Source organism: Cololabis saira, chromosome 22, assembly GCF_033807715.1.
Source record: "Cololabis saira isolate AMF1-May2022 chromosome 22, fColSai1.1, whole genome shotgun sequence".
Lineage (NCBI taxonomy): Eukaryota > Metazoa > Chordata > Actinopteri > Beloniformes > Belonidae > Cololabis > Cololabis saira.
Window position 1 is genome coordinate 31,484,207 of NC_084608.1, and position 22,122 is coordinate 31,506,328.

Here is a 22,122-nt window from a genome sequence, read left to right on the forward strand (position 1 = left end):
CCTCTGCAGCTAACAGTTCCTGCCATTAAAGATTTTATGAAGCAGTTCATGAAATATTTTCCTGCACGCCTACAGTTGCTCCCCGTGTTTTTCTGTCACCAGTACAGGACTTGTTTAGATGTCCGTCCGCAAACGCAGCGACGAAGTACGAAGCGTCTACGTCCCATTCCAGATGCTGTGATGAACACATCTGTCACACCTACACAAACATGCAGCGCACCACTTTTCTGCGATATATCATTATTTCCTTGGTTCTCCATGTTCTGCTCTGTGTGCCATCTGTTATTCCTTTTATCTTTATTTTTCTTCGGTCTTTCACACAAACTTTGGTAGTTGATTGTTTGTTTTGTTGCTTTCATGGATAATTTAACACCTGGTTAAGTAACGGTGGTTGATAATTGGCCTGCTGCCCAACACCGACGCGCTTGCAGTGATATTGATTTATTGTGCACGTGCTCCAAAAACTAAAATATGATTAATAAATAACAAATTTATTTTTTTGAAGCATTTTTCTCAAAGTTTTTTGTCTTCCAGACACTCGTGTCCATCAACTCCCTCCCTTCTCCTCTTCTCCCGCCTCCGTTGCTCCGAACAGTTGAGCCTTGTTAAGAGGAATGTTCTTTTCTTTACTCCTTCACCTTCATCCTTCCTCCTGCTTTTCTTTAATGCTCCTTCACCTTCACCCTTCCTCCTGCTTTTCTTTCACTTCCACACACGAGTTCGGTCTTGCTACAACTGACCTTCATTCCTCCTCCGTCCAGCGCAGATCTCCACTTCCCCGGGTTTTCCTCCACGGATACTCCCCATCCCAATCCGGCCTGTAAAGTTGCTTTCGTCAACGAAAATTAGGTCTAAATATCCTCGTCAACGAACCTTTATCCCCTGAGGAAAACGAAACGAGACGCAACAAAAATGCTGGGACTAAAAAGTAGATTACAAAATAAAAACTGTGCTAAAATGTGTTTTCATTTTCATTGACCAAAACGAGACGAGACTAAATGTTATAAAAAAGTTCCTTAATATAAATATTTTCAGTAGTTTCTCTGGTTTAATGTCCATGTTTTCAGTAGTTTCCTGTGGTTTAATGTCCATGTTTTCAGTAGTTTCTCTGGTTTAATGTCCATGTTTTCAGTAGTTTCCTGTGGTTTAATGTCCATGTTTTCAGTAGTTTCCTGTGGTTTAATGTCCATGTTTTCAGTAGTTTCCTCTGGTTTAATGTCCATGTTTTCAGTAGTTTCCTCTGGTTTAATGTCCATGTTTTCAGTAGTTTCTCTGGTTTAATGTCCATGTTTTCAGTAGTTTCCTCTGGTTTAGTTCTGCTGGGTGACGTTAGTCATCAATCCCGGTCGCTGCAGCGGGGAATCAGATCCAGAAGATGAAGCTGCAGAGTTAGAGGCTGATGCCGTTAACGCAGAGCTCTAGTTAACGTCAATTAACAACAAAGTTACATAGAGAAACGCGGGGATCTGCTCTGGGGCTGGAGAAGAAGAAGAACCATCTTTGGATACACTTTCCTACATAGACGTGAAAAAGAAAACCCAATGTGTCGTCGAAAAAGAAAAAGACGGGGAGAAATGCGGAAAAATAAATACGTTGTAAACTCAATTAGAGTCTTCTGTATCTGGAATGAATGTATTCTTGAGTCTATAAGGTAACAATAATAAGATAACCTTGTTTGAATTGTAAAATGGGTTTGGATATATACAATCTTTGACTAAAATAAGACTAAAATGCTCAGACTTTTAGTCGACTGAAACTTGACACGACTAAAAGGAGAATGAACGTGACTAAAACTAATAAAAACTAAAATGATAGCTCGACCCAAAGACTAGAGCAGGGGTCTGCAACCCAAAATGTTGAAAGAGCCGTATTGGACCAAAAACCCAAAAAACAAATATGTCTGGAGCCGCAAAAAATGAAAAGTCTTGTATCAGCCTTAGAATAAAGGCAACACATTCTGCAGGTAGCTATATTAGTTATAACGGGGGGGAGATTTTTTTTTCATTATGCACTTCGAGAAAAAAATGTTGAGGAAATAGTCAAAACTTTGAGAAAAAAGTCGAAATGTTGAGGAAAAAGGTCAAATTTAGAGAAAAAAGTCTAAATGTCGAGATTAATGTTGAAGTACAATCTCGAGAAAAAAGTCAAAATGTTGAGAAAAATGTCAAAATGTTGAGAAAAAAGTCAAAATGCTAAATGTCGAGGAAATAGTCAAAACTTCGTGAAAAAAGTTGAAATGTTGAGAAAAAAATCTAAATGTTGAGAAAAAAGTCAAAATTTAGAGAAAAAAGTCTAAATGTCGAGATTAATGTTGAAGTACAATCTCGAGAAAAAAGTCGAAATGTCGAGAAAAAAGTCGGAATGTCGTGAAAAAAGTCTAAATTTTGAGATTAAAAGGAAAGGAAAAAGGAAGAAAAAAAGATAAAGGAAAAAAGAAGAGGAAAAAAAGAAAAAAAAAAGAAAGAAGAAAAAAATTAGAAAAAAAGGTAAAAAAGAAGAAAAAAAAGGAAGAAAAAAAAAGGAAAAAAGGGTCAAACATTTCTGAAAAAGCTCCAGGAGCCACTAGGGCGGCACTAAAGAGCCGCATGCGGCTCTAGAGCCGCGGGTTGCTGATCCCTGATCTAGACTAAAACTAAAATTGAAACAGGCTGCCAGAAACAATGCGACCCGCCTGCCGCCTGCTCTCACCGCAGATCCAGTTTCATTCACAAACACCCAAATCCACAGAGAAGCCTGTCCTGGTCCTGCCTGCCCTGTTACCACGGTTACACAAAGGGACTTGGCTGATCAGGGATGCAGTCCCACTTCCACCTGAAATTCATCTGTTAGCCCGACTTCTGTTGAAATTACACTGCAAAAAACTCAAAATCTTACCAGGAATATTCGTCTTATTTCTAGTTAAAATGTCAAATTTTTAGTCAAAATCTCATTACACTTAAAACAAGAGTCATTACCAGAAAAATAACTTGTTATCTGACAATTTTCACCTGTTTCAAGTAAATTTTCACTTGAAATAAGTAGAAAAATCTGCCAGTGGGACAAGATTTATCTTCTTATTACAAGCAAAAAAATCTTCTTCCACTGGCAGATTTTTCTACTTATTTTAAGTGAAAATCTACTTGAAAATTGTTTTTTTTTTTCAGTGATGAGCCTTGTTTTAAGTGTAATGAGATTTTTTTGACTAAAAATGAGACATTTTAACTAGAAATAAGACAAATATTCTTGTTAAGATTTTGTGTTTTTTGCAGTGTAGATATGAAAGACAACTAATCCAGTTAACCTTGGTAACTCCACTGTAGAAGGAGGAAGGACGCGTGCAGGCGTCAGGTGACCCCCAGACCTCTCTATAACACTCACACGTCAGCTGTTCTTGTAAATGAAAGTAAAGATATAACGGGGTCGAGATGCTGCAGGTGCTTCTCCATGGGTGGGGTGGAACTTTAAAGAAACAAAATAAAGAAAAATGTGCAAGTTGAGATTGTAGACGTCTTATCGCGGTACGTGTCAGTTGATGAACTCCGTGGTTGCGCCTCAGAGATGCGAGTTTCAAAGCCATTAAGATGATCAAAGCGAGCGGAAAATCAGCGTCACTCTGCGCCTGCACGCGTATCAGTCAGGATCCTCCAAAGAGAAAGCAGATGTTCCAGTTTTTGGGAAAAGTTGCCCGCTGACTCCTGAGAGCCTGATTCAGATGTACGTGACCGCTTTTCTTAACGCACAGTACTGGAGTTGAGGGGGGATGAAATAAAAACGGTCCAAATCATCCCCTCTGTAAAACTGCCATCCCCCCTTTCCATCCCTTATGTCATTTCATCAATGAATGTGGTTTTACTGCTATTTCAACATTTAGAGTCATCACCAGAAAAATAACACCAGAAAAATACCTTATTTGACAATTTTCACCTGTTTCAAGTAAATTTTCACTTGAAATAAGTAGAAAAATCTGCCAGTGGGACAAGATTTATCTTCTTATTGCAAGCAAAAAAAAAAAATTTTCTACTTATTTCAAGTGAAAATCTACTTGAAACAGGTGAAAATTGTTGTTTTTTCCAGTGATGAGTCTTGTTTTAAGTCTAATGAGATTTCTTTTACTAAAATGAGACATTTTAACTAGAAATAGGACAAATATTCTTGTTAAGATTTAGAGTTTTTGCAGTGATCCATTTTACTTATCCTGTGAAGGACAGAGTCATATTGATAAGTTCAGAAAACTGTTTTTTATTTTTGTGTTTTGATGTATTTGATGTAGGGCTGGGCGATTTTGGACAAAAATAAAATCACGATTTTTTTCTATGAAAACCCGATTTTCGATTTCTATTTAGATTTTTTTGGTAAAACTACAAAAGACAATGGAATAAATTGTTTCAAATATTTTATCTTTATTTTTAAAGAAAAATAGTGCAATTGAAAGATACTGTAAATCCTCCTTGAGTTTAGTAAAGTGACAACATTTACAATTTTCTTGACCAAACAAAGATGACTAGAAGAGCTCTGTCTGTAATGCAGCCAGCTGCAAAAAAGGAAAATCGATTTTTTCCGATTTTCCTTTTTTTAACATCGTCTTGATTAATAAATCCGATTTAGATTTAAAATCGATTAATCGCACAGCCCTAATTTGATGTATTTGATGTAAGCCCAGTGGATATTTAAAACTTACAGAAGGCTGCATTTAACTGCTGCTATGTCATTCCTGCAGTATTTCTGCAGGTGTTTTGGTCACTGCTATTATTTGTAATATATTATATTATTTGTAATCAGCACAAATGATCTGTCCCCATATGATAAAATCCACCATCCCCCCTGATTTTTTTTTACAACTAAAGTACTGAACTTCCTCTCCCTCAGGCATCGTGTCCCTGATCTCCCTGGCGGTGCTGTCCTACGAGCGCTACTCCACCATGATGACGCCCACCGTGGCCGACGGCAGGGACTTCCGGCCGGCGCTGGCGGGGATCTGCTTCTCCTGGCTGTACTCCGTGGCCTGGACGGTGCCGCCGCTGCTGGGCTGGAGCCGGTACGGGCCCGAGGGCCCCGGCACCACGTGCTCGGTGGACTGGAGGACGCAGACGCCCAACAACATCTCCTACATCGTCTGCCTGTTCACCTTCTGCCTGGTCCTGCCGTTCGGCGTCATCGTCTACTCTTACGGGAGGCTGCTGCACGCCATCAGACAGGTGCGCGTTGGGAAATGTAAACCTTAAATCACCCGGGTTTAAAAGCCTCTGGGGGGAAATTTAAAGTAAATTTTAAGTATGTTGTGACTAGGGATGGGCGGTATGGACTAAAAAATGTATCATCATAATTTCTGGCATTTATCCCGATAACGATAAAAATGACGATAAAAAAAATACCAATTCAACTCCACCTTTTTAACTATAAATCTATCACCACATTCAGTTTTTGGAGCCAAAACATTGCTCTAAAAGATACTAAATACTACTAAACTACACCAATTAAATTAAATTAATAAAAACCAATTAAATTAGTTCACCTGTAAAACTGTAATGACTCAGATCCGCCATGTTTGTTACACAAACACGTATCAACGGGAATTGATCTTTCTTTCTTTCTTTCTTTCTTTCTTGCTCATTTCTTTCTTTCTTTCTTTCTTTCTTTCTTTCTTTCTTTCTTTCTTTCTTTCTTTCTTTCTTTCTTTCTTTCTTTCTTTCTTTCAGGCTTTTTTCTTTCTTTCTTTCTTTCTTTCTTTATTTCAGGCTTTTTTCCTTCTTTCTTTCTTTCTTTCTTTCTTTCTTTCTTTCTTTCTTTCTTTCTTTCTTTCTTTCTTTATTTCAGGCTTTTTTCCTTCTTTCTTTCTTTCTTTCTTTCTTTCAGGCTCATTTCTTTCTTTATTTCAGGCTTTTTTCTTTCTTTCTTTCTTTCTTTCTTTCTTTCTTTCTTTCTTTCTTTCTTTCTTTCTTTCTTTCTTTCTTTCTTTCTTTCTTTCAGGCTCATTTCTTTCTTTCTTTCAGGCTTTTTTCTTCCTTCCTTCCTTCCTTCCTTCCTTCCTTCCTTCCTTCCTTCCTTCCTTCCTTCCTTCCTTCCTTCCTTCCTTCCTTCCTTCCTTCCTTCCTTCCTTCTTTCCTTCTGCGTGGATTCAACACAGAACCATAAATCATCTTTACACAAAAACATCATCAACAGGAATTTATCATTTTTACCGTGAGATGACAAATTCTTACCGTGGGGTATTTTTTTGACGGATTATCGTGAACGGTAAAATATCACCCATTCCTAGTTGTGACTTCTGAATCTGAAAGCTTTTTCCTCCAGCTGTCAGAAAAAATAACCACAAAAATGACTCCAGAGTAGATCTGAGATAAAACGCCGGGAAAACCAGTTGATCTAGATGTGAGTCAAATGCAGTCTCCTTATCAGTGACCTTAACTAAACCACGACTGCATCAAAAGCCTCGGTCCAATCTGCATGTTCAGCCGGGGGGCTGAGCAGCTCGCGAGACGGCGCAGAATACAACTTCAAACGTTTCAAAGAGGCGGGCTTGAAAGCCGAGAAATGTCACCCTGATCTGAGACTGAGGTCTGACATCTCCAAAACACGGTCATTACAGCGTCAAGCCGTCAGCTTTGCACCGTCTCCGACTGCTGCGGCTGCTGGGGTCAGGCGGCCACCAGGAGATGTAGAAAAGCATCCGGAAATGTCATATTTGCAGCTTTCCAGCTCTGTGCAGACGCGATAAAGCAGCACTTCACTTCCAGATGATTGTTAATTTGTGCTCTTATATTCCTTATTCACTTTAAATATCCTGTCATGTTTCCCAGAAATGTTGAAAGAGCCATATTGGACCGCAAAAAATTTCTTTTAAAAGCCTTAGAATGAAGGCAACACATGCTGCATGTATCTAGTTATAACTGGGGGAAGATTTTTTTTTCATTATGCACTCGAGATTAATGTTGAAGTACAATCTCGAGAAAAAAGTCGAAATGTTGAGAAAAAAATCGAAATGGTGAGAAAAAAGTTGAAATGTTGAGAAAAAAGTCGAAATGTCGAGATTAATGTTGAAGTACAATCTTGAGAAAAAAGTCGAAATGTTGAGAAAAAGGTCAAAATTTCGGAGAAAAAAGTAAAAATGTCGAGATTAAAAAAGGAAAAAGGAAGAAAAAAAGAAAAAAAAGAAAAAAGAAAAAAAGAAGAATAAAAGAGAAAAGAAAAGGAAAAAAAAGTCGAAATGTCCAGAAAAAAGTCGAAATGTCGAGATTAATGTTGAAGTATAATTTCGAGAAAAAAGTCGAAATGTTGAGAAAAAAGTCGAAATGTCGAGAAAAAAGTTGAAATTTCGGAGAAAAAAGTCAAAATGTCGAGATTAAAAAAGGAAAAAGGAAGAAAAAAGAAAAAAAAAGAAAAAAGAAAAAAAGAAGAATAAAAGAGAAAAAAAAGAAAAAAAGGAAAAAAAAGTCGAAATGTCCAGAAAAAAGTTGAAATGTCGAGATTAATGTTGAAGTATAATCTCGAGAAAAAAGTCGAAATGTTGAGAAAAAAGTCAAAATTTCGAGAAAAAAGTTGAAATGTCGAGATTGAAAAGGAAGAAAAAAAGGGAAAAAAAAGGAAAAAAAAGGGAAAAAAAGGTCAAACCTTTTTGAAAAAGCTCCAGGAGCCACTAGGGCGGTGCTAAAGAGCCGCATGTGGCTCCAGAGACGCGGGTTGCCGACCCCTGATCTAGAGAGTCGAGCTCTTGTTGGAACTTGGTTGTTTCTTCTTCTTCTTCTTCTTCTTCTTCCTTTTTTTAATGGTTGCATTTGCGTGACATAATCAGAAAGGTTCAGCATAAAAGAAATAATGCACTGAGTTGTGTTTCCATATCTGCCTCCAGCAAACACAAGATGCCTCTATTTAGTTCTTTAAAGTTGAGAAAAGCAGCTTCAAGGAAGGCTCAGAGTCTCAAGTGGGGGATTTTTAGAAAAACAAAGACTGCGAAGAGGAAGAGGAGCAGTGCCGACGCTCCGTCTGCAGGTCCTGCAGGATGCTGTTAACGGCACAATTACAGAAAAGTGTCTTCATTACACGTCACTGAGGCGCTTCATTAGACCTCTGCAGGTCGACTCAGTGTGTGTGTGTGTGTGTGTGTGTGTGTGTGTGTGTGTGTGTGTGTGTGTGTGTGTGTGTGTGCCACGGTTCTCCTGGGTCCAGTACCAGCATGTCTGCTTCATCATCATGAACAGCAGTGTTTGTTCAGCATTTTTTATTCATCATGAGCAACACAAAGTGCTTTTTCAGGATAAAAAACAATAAGTTAGACACAGTTAACGTAATAAATATTCAAGAACCGAGTCTTGCAGCGTGACGATCTTAGCGCGCGGCTTTAAGTGATCTGAGACTTGGACAATGACTGCGTTTCCATGAATCAAAAACCCTTTTAAAACCCGAATATTGGCAATAACCCGAATTTGCACGGCCATGTAAACACCAATATTTGAATAACCAGAATTTGCTCATATTCCGGTTTTTAAAAACCCGAATATGACCCCTGGGTTACTCCTTTTAAAACCCGAATATTCGGTCATGTAAACGCCAAATGGGATTTCCCCATCAAACGGAACAGGAATTTGTCTTTTGAGTCCAGGAAGTTCTTATAAACACGGAGAAACGCAAGACCACGCCACACTTTTGGAGTGAAGAGGAGACTAATCACTTTATAAATGTAATGAAGGATATGAACATTTTGGCATTTATAGACGGTAGAAAGTACCGGGATAGCCAGATTTAAAAGAAGGTGAGCGAAAAGTTGCGCGAAGCAGCATTTGTTTTGAATTTGGATACAGGAAGAAGAAGCAGAAATGACACTAATTGCGTCATCACGTTCTCCGTGCGTCGCTGGTTTGATGGAGATATCCCAAATGATTAATTACCATGTATACAGGGATAACCCTGTTTGCTCACGCATGGAAACGGAATATTCTGAATGTTTCAATAACCGGAATATTAGCAATGACCCGAATTTTGACTGCATGTAAACGTAGTCACAGTTAACGTAATAAATATTCAAGAACCGAGTCTTGCAGCGTGACGATCTTAGCGCGCGGCTTCTACGGCGTTTAAGTGATCTGAGACTTGGACAACTTTGCCAGAATGAAGTGACTGAACCTTTCAAACGTCGGCTGATCAGGACATGAAGTTTTGTTTCTTTTGTATCAGACGTCCGCTGCAGCTTCTGATCTGAAGCCGTCAGCTTTTTTCAAAGTTGACTTCATCTTCCGAACAACAAAAACAGCCCGATTCCGTTTAGACACTCAGTTGAAGGTAGAAAGACTTCTGATTACTAATATTATAACAGTTGTGTGTTCATCTGTGATGTGAGTTTCATCACTTTATCTTTTGAATCGCTGCAGGACAAAAGCAGCAAATGCAAGTTGCCTCAGGCTGAATATTTGTCTGTTTTAAATTATGTGTACTCGGTAACTTCCTGTCCTAAGAGTTTCCTTTCTTTCTTCTGTTTAACCGCCTTTTTTTTTAAAGAATTTCAAGAATTACAATACCTTCCTTGCATGCTTGTTTATTTTCTGTCTTCACATAGTTTTCACGTTTTTTTTAAGGTCATTGTTTGAGCACGTATTAACCGGACAGAAGGACAGACGGCGTCACATCTCTATGGAGCTAGAACAGTCTCATAATTCGCAAATGCACACACCGTTTCACAAATGCACAGGACAAAATTCACACGTGCACAGAACAATTCACACGTGCTTAGGACAAGATATACAAATGTGTTTTTGATGCACACACACAAATATAACCTGATTTACAAACGTTTTTTTGTCTGTGAGCTGTGCTGGATTTGCGTGTGACTTTTGAGACTCCCCTGACGTCCCTCGATCCACAAATACGTTTTTTTTAACACGGAAGGATCTGCAACCAATCAGATGTCTTCCTTTGTTACCAATCATAAGAGCCCACCCCACGTGGGGGACGATTTATTCTAAACCGGGGGTCGGCAACCCGCGGCTCTAGAGTGGCTCCTGGAACTTTTTCAAAAATGTTTGACCTTTTTTTTCCTTTTTTTTCTTCTTTTTTTCCTTTTTTTTCTTTTTTTTCCTTTTTTTCTTCTTTTTTCCTTTTTTTTGTTTTTTTGTTTTTTCTCTTTCTTTTTTTTCTTCCTTTTTCCTTTTCTTTTTTAATCTCGACATTTTCTTTTTCGACATTTTTACTTCTTTCTCGACATTTCAACTTTTTTCTCGAGATTGTACTTCAACATAATCCTGACATTCTGACTTTTTTCTCAAAATTTTGACTTTTTTCTCGACATTTCGACTTTTTTCTCGACATTTCGACTTTTTTCTCGAGATTGTACTCCAACATTAATCTTGACATTCTGACTTTTTTTCAAAATTTTGACTTTTTTCTCGACATTTCGACTTTTTTCTTGACATTTCGACTTTTTTCTCGAAGTGCATAATGAAAATAAAATCTAACACCAGTTCTAACTAATATAGATACATATATGTGCTGCCTTCATTCTAAGGCTTATACAAGACTTTTCATTTTTTGCGGCTCCAGACATATTTGTTTTTTGTGTTTTTGGTCCAATATGGCTCTTTCAACATTTTGGGTTGCCTACCCCTGCTCTAAACCAATCAGATTAAAGGGGCGGATACACCTGCTGTTTGAGCTGCGTTAGCGCTGTTCTCTTAGAAAAGTGATTAATATTTCGAGTTGGTGGAGTAAATATAAATAAACAAGACAGCAACACGGGATGCTCTGCCTTTCTTGTGATCTCCGCAAAGTAAACAGCGCGATCGGAGATGGTTTGTCGGGCCGTTCAATTATGAGACTGTTCTAGCTCCAAACATCTCACCCTGAAATACTCGGTTACACCGAGAAACTGCTCCAGGGTCAGCAGAACAAGCCCCCATCATGACCCCCTCTCTGCCGTGCCCGACGTGGAGGGAAGACGCTTCTGTTCGATTCCCTCCAGCCGAGACTACGCAGTCATGAACTCTAACATTTAACGTCACCGGGGCCTGAGGAGTCTGACACGCAGCTCTTTTTTTCCTGGTTTCCCTGAGCGTTGCACGGCCTGACCTTGGGTTGAACTTGCTCGGCTTTCCCTTTCTAGGAAGTCTGGAAACATTGTTTTGAATGTTTTTCACCTTTCCACTGCCCTCGCTGTAAAATGATGGAAATTGTTTGGAAATGGTTACATGACCCTTCAAATTGATGGACGGCAGCATTTGCTTCCCAAGGAACATTACTGATGTCCTTCCTCGGGATTGTGTTGAGTCATCGGACTTAAAGGAAGGATAGGGGATCTTTTTCTGAAGCATTTTTCCTACATTACCGGAAAATCCTTTTACGCATCATTAGCAAATTATACAATTAAATAAATGCTCTCATGTTGAAATAACTAAATATTAGTCACGAAACGGGGCTCTAACACATTTCAGTCATTTTATCCGGTAAACTGTGCTTTTGGAGGCGTGGCTGAGAGAAGGAAGTTGTACTTTTTACTTTTTTTCTCATAATTTTATGGGCTTTTATAGGCTTTTCCAACATGAAGACATTGTAAAGTTATTTTGTTTTTACAGTCTGTGTACATGCGGTTTTCGTCCCGGTCGTGGAACACTGGACCAGCTCTACACCCTCCGCAGGGTGCTCGAGGGTTCATGGGAATTTGCCCAACCAGTCTACATGTGTTTTGTGGATCTGGAGAAGGCATTTGACCGTGTCCCTCGTGCCATTCTGTGGGGGGTGCTGAGTGAGTATGGAGTCCGGGGCCCTCTATTAAGGGCTGTCCGGTCTCTGTATGATCGGAGCAGGAGTCTGGTTCACATTGCCGGCAGTAAGTCAGACTTGTTCCCGGTGCATGTTGGACTCCGGCAGGGCTGCCCTTTGTCACCGGTCCTGTTCATAATTTTTATGGACAGGATTTCTAGGCGCAGCCAGGGGCCGGAGGGGATCCGGTTTGGGAACCTCAGGATTTCATCTCTGCTTTTTGCAGATGATGTTCTCCTGTTGGCTTCATCAGACCGGGACCTTCAGCATGTGCTGGGGCGGTTTGAGGCCGAGTGTGACGCGGCAGGGATGAGAATCAGCACCTCCAAGACCGAGGCCATGGTTCTCGACCGGAAAAGGGTGGCATGCCTTCTCCGGGTGGTGGAGAAGTCCTGCCTCAGGTGGAGGAGTTCAAGTATCTCGGGATCTTGTTCACGAGTGAGGGAACGATGGAGCTTGAGATTGTCAGACGGATCGGTGCAGCGTCCGCAGTTATTCGGTCGATGTACCGGAACGTCGTGGTGAAGAGGGAGCTGAGTCGAAAGGCGAAGCTCTCGATTTACCGGTCAATCTACGCACCTACCCTCACCTATGGTAATGAGTAGTGATTGAAAGGATAAGGTCGCGGATACAAGCGGCCGAGATGAGTTTCCTCCGTAGGGTGGCTGGACGCTCCCTTAGAGATAGGGTGAGGAGTTCGGTCACCCGGGAGGAGCTCGGAGTCGAGCCGCTGCTCCTTCACATTGAGAGGAGTCAGCTGAGGTGGCTTGGGCATCTGTACCGGATCCTCCTGGACGCCTCCCTAGGGAGGTGTTGCAGGCATGTCCCTCCTCCCTAGGGAGGTGTTCCAGGCATGTCCCACCGGGAGGAGACCCCGGGGAAGACCCAGGACACGCTGGAGAGACTATGTCTCTCGGCTGGCCTGGGAACGCCTCGGACTCCCCCCGGAAGAGCTGGAGGAAGAGCTGGAGGAAGTGTCTGGGGTGAAGGAAGTCTGGGCATCCCTGCTGAGGCTGCTGCCCCCGCGACCCGGGAACGGATAAGCGGAAGAAGATGAGTGAGTGAGTGAGTCTGTGTACAGAAACACATTTTATCTCATGAAATACCGTGAACCTGGACTCATGATAGCCACGATCCGCGAAGGAGAAGGTTCCTTAAACTTTGCATAGGAACCACCTAGTGGTTCCAGCAGACTACAGAAATCCTGCATTCGTTAAAGCGGATGGATGATTGGAAGTTATGTGACAAAGTTGTTTTCTCCTCACAGTAACTCCTTCCAAGAGTGCTGTAATGGCGATGGACATCCAGGACCTCTTTATTTTTGCCAGGCTTCAGTTTTCACCTCCTAGCAGTCGTTATTTTCACTTGAAAAACACCAACTTCTGCAGGAGATCGTCTCAAGCCGGGCCCGGCACACATGGAGCAGCATTTCTGGGAGATCCTCGTCCAAGATTTCACAGAGGAAGATTTATAACCATGATCATAGTATAATCATAATCAGAAAGGGTGGAGGTTCCTAGCAAGGGCTGCATCTGACTGAATAAGCATGTAGAAACAGTTGTTTCGTTTCGTAGATTGTGTAAACACGACTCTTTACAGTGCAAGAACTTTGGTGGGAGTGTAAATAATTGCTTTCATTCGGCTTATTTTCTATTTTTGCTTCCAGCTTTGTGCAACTTCAGGTTTACTGCGAGGGAATGCTTGATCGTGCAGGAATGTTGTTGTCGTTTGCAGACACAATAAAAGATGCGCACAAAGCATTCAATGTGCCGTATGCAAGTCTCAGATGTGGGTTTATTTAAGGCAGTTGGAAAGTGATGTCATGGCAGTAATTCTTCTGCAAAAGCATCAATTTTATTGTTTAAAAAAAAAAACGAAAAAAAAAACCTCTTTCTTGATAAATTTCGAACTATCAGCAAATGGAAACTCCAAACTGAGCAGTTGAACCTGGTGACTGGACATGAAGACGGGGAATTTAGTGCTAAGCCTGACATTTATTTGAAAGAATCGCAATCTTTTTATCAAAAGTAGTGTCTCTTGTTTGCTGGCTTTTATTTCCAGGAACTCCACTGCTGATGGAGCTCCTTTTTAAAGCACAACTTTCCTGCATCAGATGTGTTGGAGGGGCAACCAAGAGTCATAAATAAAATCCTGTTTCTCCTCCCGGCAAACGGCCTCGCGGACGGCGGTGGGCAGAGCTGTAAATGCACTCGTCTGACAACAGAATAATCAGGATGGATGTTCAGTCAGTGCATTTGGGGCGTTCACAGGGAACGAACAGCTGTTTCCAGTTATCTAGTTATACTGAAGATCATGTCTCTCCAGAGATCATCACGGGCCACCCGTAATCAACTCGTAGTCGTCTATCTGCGGGCGCCGCCGCTCTCCCCCCCTTCATAGTTGGACCGGGGTCTCCGTGACTGAGAGAAGTTTCATTCCTCCCCTCCTGTGGAGCAGATACCAGACAAGCAGATGAGTCCACATCTGGTGTAAATCGTCAGAAATGCTTCGGGGAACAGGAAGTAGGAGCGGAGGAGTCGGGGTGGAGAACGAGAGTGAAGCTGTACTCGTCTCGTCCGTGACACAATCAGAATTAATTAAACCGAGTTAAACTGAGACAGATGCAGCGAGACGCCTCTCGCCACGCTGCATCCTGGAGCTGATGGCAGGTACAGCGATGCATCCTTGTAGGCGTAGATGTGGTGCATTTTGTGCTTTTTTTTTATTTTTATTTTTCCGACGAAATGAGGGCCTTTTTGCCCCCCTAAAAGTGCCCTAAAAGTCACCAAATTTTGCATGCAAGCCAGGCCTGGCGAAAAATGTGATATTATAGTTAAAGAAGCTCATGGTGCAGCGTCCTCTGCCGGTGGCGAAGAGCATCTCTGAATGCAAAACACCGGATCCTGCAGCGTGGGAGTGAGAGGGGTAGGGTAACGGCCCGGGCAGGCGGGGGAGAGATTTGTCCGTCAAGACTCCTCTCCCTGGCCCTGCCCCTTCTCAACGTTTTCCCGACCCTGCACCCCAACCTGGGACTTGCTGATTGGGCCGGAGCTTCGGGAGCTGCGTGCTGGCCTGCGGTCCCCACCCCCGGTCATCCCGTTGCTGCTTCCACCTGCCTGCTGTGCTGTTGCCGTCCCTGACCCACCAGTCTGGCCCTCGGCAGGAGGGTCCCCCCTTATGAACTTGGTCCTGCTCAAGGTTTCTTCCCTCCTAAAGGGGAGTTTTTCCTTGCCACTGTTTGGCTTAAGGTTTTTCTCCCACTAGAGGAGTTTTTATCTGCCATTGTTTATGTAATAATTGCTCGGGGGTCATGTTCTGGGTCTCTGGAAAGCGTCTAGAGACAACTTTTGTTGTATTAGACGCTATATAAATAAAATTGAATTGAATTGAATTGAATATTTAATGGTTTGCAATAATGGGCGTGGCCTAATGGCTCAACAGCGCTCCCCGGAAAACTTTGTGCCTCAAGCCCCACAATACGGTTTGACGTACATCCACGAAAATCGGAACACACCTGTATCATGTCGCAACTTAAAGAAAAGTCTCTTGGCGCCATGGCCGAAACCGAACAGGATGTCGGCCATTTTGAATTAATCGTGTAATTTTGGGGCAATTTCTGCCATTTCTTCGGCCGTTTGTTTGCCCGAACCGTAACGTGCACCCAGTTATACATCAAAATGTGCGTCTTGATCCTGCAACAATGGGCATTTATTTTCTCAGTCAAAAGCGTTACCGTAGCGACGATAGACGCCAAAAAGCGCGCCCCCCCTTCATCTGATTGGTCGTGAGTGGTGTCATCGGACATGGTTTTGAGTACTTGAACATAATTGGTGCAAATTAGCCCCGCCCCTTCTTCTGATTGGTCGATATTTGATAGTTCCTATTTTCTGCCATAACTTTTGAATGGTTTGACATAAAGAGTCGTGGGTGGTGTCATCGGACATGGTTTTGAGTCCTTGACTTTTATTGGTGAAAATTGCACGCACGAGGGCTAGCAGCTTTAATTATCATTATTATTATTATTACTGCACACTGATTGATTACTCTGAGACTTTTAACAGTGTCTTTTAAACCTGCGTTTGATTTATTTTGGTTTGGCTCTTAATTATGACACATTCATGACTTTATGACAAACTTGCACGGTTAATTTGAAGTCTTCAGCTTCTCATGGCTGTGTCCCGTACCGAGAAACGGGGCTTCAAAACTGCTCTTCAGGAACCGGCGGGTCACGTGACCTGATGCCCCATCCATTGCTTGTGTTTTACCGTCAATGTGCCACTGGTTCCAGGTCCGAGCATAAGCCTCGCTGAAGCTCAAAGCACCCATCGGCGTGTATGTCCATGCTTGTGCCTCCCAGATCCTGCGGTCCTTGCATGAAGGGGTGAACCTGCCACTCCAGGTTAGTTTCATTTGAAACAACAGGACTCTGCACATCATAACCTGATAAAAGTAGATATATTCTCCGGTCATGTTTTATACATGTGCACGCTTCCATCTATCAAATATTAAGGCCAAATGTAATTCAAGCCCGGTCCAAATTTTGATTTATGGAGCATTTTCCTCTCCAACAGAAGGCTGCTTCCGGCTGGAAGGTAAAGCACAGCGTTGGAGATGTTAATGAGACTTATTTGTTTAAATAATTTATTACATTTTTCCACATTAGTTGTGAAAAAGCCTTGAATTTAACTATTTGTGCACATTCTAAGTAATCAATTGTAAATCATTTATTTGCCAGTGAGCCCCGAAGGCTGGAAGATAACTGACTTTGTCCTGCAAATGAATTAAAGCAGTTTGCCAGTATTTTTACTAATCAATCACCGGTGGTGGTCTGGTTCAGGTTCTTAAAGCGTTTTGCCATGACATGAAAACAATAATTGTGGAAAAATAGCCGCTTAAGGTGATGAAATGACCATTTGAAAATTCCTCTTTGGGAATGATGAGCTGTGATGTCGTGTGGAGATCTCTAATGTGTCGATTAGCTGCGTTTATTCTGGACGCGTGTGGAGACGCGCAAGAGGAAACGCTCGGGGAGATCAAGATTGGCATCAGCCGTGGAGTGCATTTAAATCTGCTGCGCTGTCTCGTAGCTAGCTGTGTGTGTGTGTGTGTGTGTGTGTGTGTGTGTGTGTGTGTGTGTGTGTGTGTGTGTGTGTGTGTGTGTGTGTGTGTGTGTGTGTGTGTGTGTGTGTGTGTGTGTGTGTGTGGTCAGTCATCTTGCAGTCTTGGTTTCTTGAGGGGAGGATAAGCCTTTGCTTACACAGCATGCATTTTTCTCACTTGCAGGCCTAAAAACACATATATCGCTCGATTGTTTTCTCAGGATATGATTAAATCTTGTGGGTGTGTTGACAGCTGAGACGTGAGGACAGCGGCGCGCTTCCCCAGAGCTTCAGCACCATTTTATATGTTTCATAAAGTAGTGATTTAGCAGTTATCGACTCTACAAAAGCCGGAGCCCGATCAAAGAAACATTTTTCTTCATCTGCCACATAAGCAGAGTTTACACAAATATGTCACTTCCAGTCTTGCTGGATGTGTCTCGGGCGGCGGACGTCAGCGTGTGTGACATCGTCTCAGATTAGCCTCAGAAGCAGGTGGTCGGCGGCACCGGGGCACCGCAGGTTACTATGCTGTCACCGGTGCACGTTTCCAGTACGAACACGTTGTCCTTCCGCTTCTATTTATAGTGACGAGGCTGCCGTTGCGGGGCGTCTCTCGGCTGGACAGGAAGCTGAGAACACTAGCGAGACGCTTTCTGGCTTTGTGTAGCAACAATTGCATCATCTTGAACACGAACGAGACAAAGGGAAGTGTTTGAAGAGCTGAGAATGAACCAAACACTTCCTTTTCCTGGGAGAAGAGGTGGATGTTGTGGACAAAGGACAACCGGAGGTTCAGGTGCAACACTGGGGCTGTTTGTCAACATGCAGATGAAACCACCAAGTTTCTTTCATCAGGAGCATCTTCATCTCCTACACAACAATGACCAGGGGCCTCATTTATAAAGCTTGCTTGCGCACAAAACAGGGCGTGAAAGATGCGCAAGCCACCTTCTACGCAAAGGTTGGGATTTAAAAAGAAAAAACGAACCGAAAAATCTGCGTATCCCTACGCCAACCCTGACCCTCCCGTAAGAACTTACTTAATATATGGGGAACTGGCGACGCAGGCGGTGAGGTGGTGAAATGAAGCCAGATTCATGTCATACTCTTAATAATGTCATCACATATCAGACTTATAATATAATAGCGCTGATCGTGTCCCTCTGTGTGTGAAGCTCAACGTCAGTCAGGACGCTCAGCTGCTGCTGGAGCTGCAGCCGCGGTGAGTGGGCTCGCCACCCGTCCCTTGAAATACGGAATTGTTACGTAATTGGGAATTAAAAGTTGCGTTCCATATTGAACCAATACGGTTTATTCCGTATTTCACAATTGTCCCATGCACGTCTGTCACACACGCACACACTAGTTAAGCCTAATTATGTCTAAATTATGGTTCCACGTTAAATCGGCGCAGGGGTTACGCCGTAGGTTACGCAGCGACGCGCACTGTACGGTGCACGTCGCTGCGTAACCTACGCCGTATGCTCTGCGTCGATTTAACGTGGAACCATAAATCAGCCTTGAGCAGCACTGAGGGGAGGGGAGGAGGGGTAGCGGGGCTCCCGTCCCGTCTTCGCACCGAGTGTCTTGATGATTTGCAATTACAGGCTGAGTCTACAGTTGGTTCTTAAACTGTAAAAAGTGGGGGGGACAAAAACATGAGTTTGAAAAGTGGGGGGATCTGTCCCCCCTGTTCCCAGTGGACATTGCGCCCTTGCGCCTCACGGCGTTTAGCGCAGCAACAGCGTTTTATTTTCACTTGCTTTATTTTATACTATTTATATACTATTTATACTTTTACTGTGACCACAACATCTCGATCTCAGTCTTCGTGAAATTCAGTGGCACGGTGGCTCGACAAGTCTCATTCATCCTGACGCCCAAACAGGCTGCAGGAAGCCGCTGTGCATGCTCAGCAGGCTCATTCATATGCAAATGCAGTCATCAAGTACTTTGCATTGCCCATTTATTGTAAAAAGTGGGCGTGTAGAGGGCAGGATATGAGCCGAATTCAGCTGCACAACCTTCCAGCTGGAATGTGATTTATAAAGCTAACATTGCTTGCAAGTGTGCGTGCACACGGTTTTATAAATCCACTTTTAGTATGAATCCTACACACTCTTTTATAAATGAGGCCCCAGTACTGGAAGTCATTCTCGCTGGTACAGAACGTACCGGACCAATCACAGTGCAGGGGCAGGCTTTATGCGATGACTCCCAAGATGCCTCCAGAAGCGTTAATAACACCTTTTTGATGTTGGTTTTGACCTTATTCACCAGCGTTCCTGCTCCACTGGGATGTGATTTTAGATTTATTTTGTGGATACGAGTCCGGCTGTTGCTATGACTACGTTAAATGCTTCATTTCTCTGATTTAATTGTAAACCCATCCTGTGCCAGCCGAGGGCAGTTTTAACTGCACTCGTTGGTACTGCCTGGAAATGGCAGTCTTAATTCAGAGGAACCGGACTAATGCCTGCATCGGAGAGGAGGCTAATTAAGATTGCTGGCCAGGCTACAGCGCAGTCGTCTTGCGTAACAATCCTCTCCCGTGACTGTTTGTATTTAGGTATTCAACCGTATCTTCTCATCTCTGATAATCGCAGCTGCATTTAAAGGATGGAGGCAGTCATCCGGATTTAACCTATCTCTCTCCCCTGAATACTTCTTTTTAAAATGTGTGTTACATCTTATCCACTTCCGAGGTACAGCTGATGCTGCGTTATTTGAGCTCGGGTGAAGCTGGGTCTGTGATGTCACAGTACCCTGAAACACTGAACCGTTCATGTCTAGTGACAGTCGTCCAGGTCAGAAGTTCAAATCAAATCAAACTTTATTTATAGAGCACCTTTCATGCATAGAATGCAGCACAAAGTGCTTTACGTAAAAACAATACACAAACATAAAACTCTCCCCTCCCCGCACACACACAGTTTTGTGTTGATTCATCCTTTCAGATTCCCAAATACAAGCTCCTCCCCCAGGAATAAATCACGATATCTACACTATAATTACATTTTATTCTTTTAAATATCTATTTGGGATTAATTAGATCAAATTTAAATCAAGAAATATCATCTAAAATAGCTTGACAGTGAAATGGCAAAGAGTCATGTATAATAAATATGCAGTAAAAGTCCAAATCAGAGTGATATGTTTGCAGAGGTGTCTTCAGTATTCACATTCATTACTCAGGTAGAAGTATAGATACTAGAGTTTAAAAATACTCCTGTAGAAGTTGAAGTATCAACTCAAGTTTTTTACTCAAGTATAAAAGTACTGGTTTCAAAACTACTTAAAGTATAAAAGTAAAAGTAATGTAAGGGGAAAAAAGCCATTAAGGACAAAAGCCTTTGAAAATGAATGTATCTTAGTATAATGCAAATATATTAAAGAACCATATATGTGTACTATTGAGCATTAACATGTGTTTCAGAGAGCAGGAGATATGATGACTAGTTGCCTATAAGTATTGTAATGGTGCAAAAAGTCAAACTTCAGAGGCATGTTATTTATCCTAACCTTTATTGGAATGTACATCCAAGTTTAGTTGCAGGAATCTGAGAGAACGGATGTAAGAACAAAACTGGACAAGAACATCTGAAACAACCACAACCAAATTCACTCTATCCGGATGGAGCAATTTAACTGGATAGTTTTTTTTAAAGGCCGAAATGAAATAGAGTAACGAGGCTGTTTTTAAAATGTAAGGAGTAAAAAGTACAGATAATTGTGTGAAAATGTAAGGAGTAAAAGTAAAAAGTCGTCTGAAAAATAATTACTCCAGTGAAGTATAGATAACCAAAATTTCTACTTAAGTAAGGTAACGAAGTATTTGTACTTCGTTACTTGACACGTCTGTATGTTTGTGTGTGGAAAGACTTCCTCTACAGCAGGAATTTATTACAACTTATCCTCACTTGCTCAATCATATACCCCCACAAGAAACTGGAATTTGAGTAAAGAGCATTGCCTTTATTTCTGATCCGGTTCCTGGCGTGGGACAGGTAACCTGTCGGTCCGTTCAGACGAGCCTGGAGCAGAACGCACATCTCAAGTTGAGGTTTGGACACAGTTGTGACTTTTCCATCAGTCTCACTCTTCTGCGTCCGTGGATCCTCACACTCTCCTCTGCTTTTGCCCCAGTGGGCCGCGCCTCCCTGGCTGTCAGACACTGTGATGTATAGATATGTGTTTGTTTTGTTTCTTTATCTCGTCCCTCAGATGTTCTGTGAAATGAAATATGTACGCAGCAAGGAAAGGAAATAGGGATTTGGAGGATGTGCTGTGTGGGTTTGCACTTGTTTGGATTATTTCTAAGGATATTAATGAGTATATATTCCTCCACCCAATAACTTTTAATCCCCTCTGTTCGGTGAGGTGCAGACTTTTCATTGTGGGATGTTCAAGCTTTACATTTGCACAATGTTTTGGTTTTTTTATTCCCTCATTCACACTTCAGTCTCTCAAGGATCATGTTTTATAAACAAGTTTCACACGGATCTTTTTCAAATTACGCCAGTGAAGCATATTTGCACAATTCAGGTTGGTTAATAGAAATACAACCGGAGGACTGAAACGAACATTTGCTCCTGATACCACAGGTGAGCTGGAAGGAAATAGAGACGCATCCTTGGGTAAAGAAGAATGATGCATCATTTCAGAGAACACAACAAAGAAAGTACGGTATAGAAACCCTGGACAGGCTGCCAGTTCTTCACAAGGCCACAGTGAGACAAAAAGGACAAAGGATGATTCCTGCGACCTCACGTTGCTGTCCGTTGGCTTTGAGTGGGTTGACATTGAGCGTTGAGGGTCATTTACATCGCGCTGAGTAAAAGGCCAACTTTCCTGAGCGAGAAGGTGCATGGGAACAGGACTCTGTCAAATACCCACTTTTCTTTTCTCTGTACCAGCTAGGGATGGGCGGTATTGGACTAAAAAATGTATCACAATAATTTCTGGCATTTATCCCGATAACTATAAAAATTACGATAGAAAAAATACCAATTCAACTCCACCTTTGTAACTTTGGAGCTCCCAAAACACTACTCTAAAAGAATACTAAATGCTACTAAACTACACCAATTAAATTGAATTAATAAAAACCAATTAAATTAGTACACCTGTACTGCAAAACTGGAATGACTCAAATGAAACAAGTTTGAAATGTAAGAACAGATTCAACATTTATTCAAACTGTATTGGCTTAAACAGTGGGATAACAGTGCAAACAGCAAAAGAACCATTGTCCTTCAAGTTTTCTTAGCTTATAAAATCACAAAGTAGAAAAAAGATA

At 41.9% G+C, this 22,122-nt stretch overlaps 1 protein-coding gene across 1 annotated transcript in view; it reads left to right on the plus strand.

The window, feature by feature from the left end:
* The window catches only part of tmtopsb (teleost multiple tissue opsin b), a 111,877-nt gene that overhangs the window by 39,021 nt on the left and 50,734 nt on the right, over positions 1 to 22,122 (plus strand). Inside the window, exon 2 of the mRNA XM_061713117.1 lies at positions 4,846 to 5,174. Coding sequence (XP_061569101.1) covers positions 4,846 to 5,174 — 329 coding nt within the window. The remainder of the gene's footprint in view (positions 1 to 4,845; positions 5,175 to 22,122) is intronic.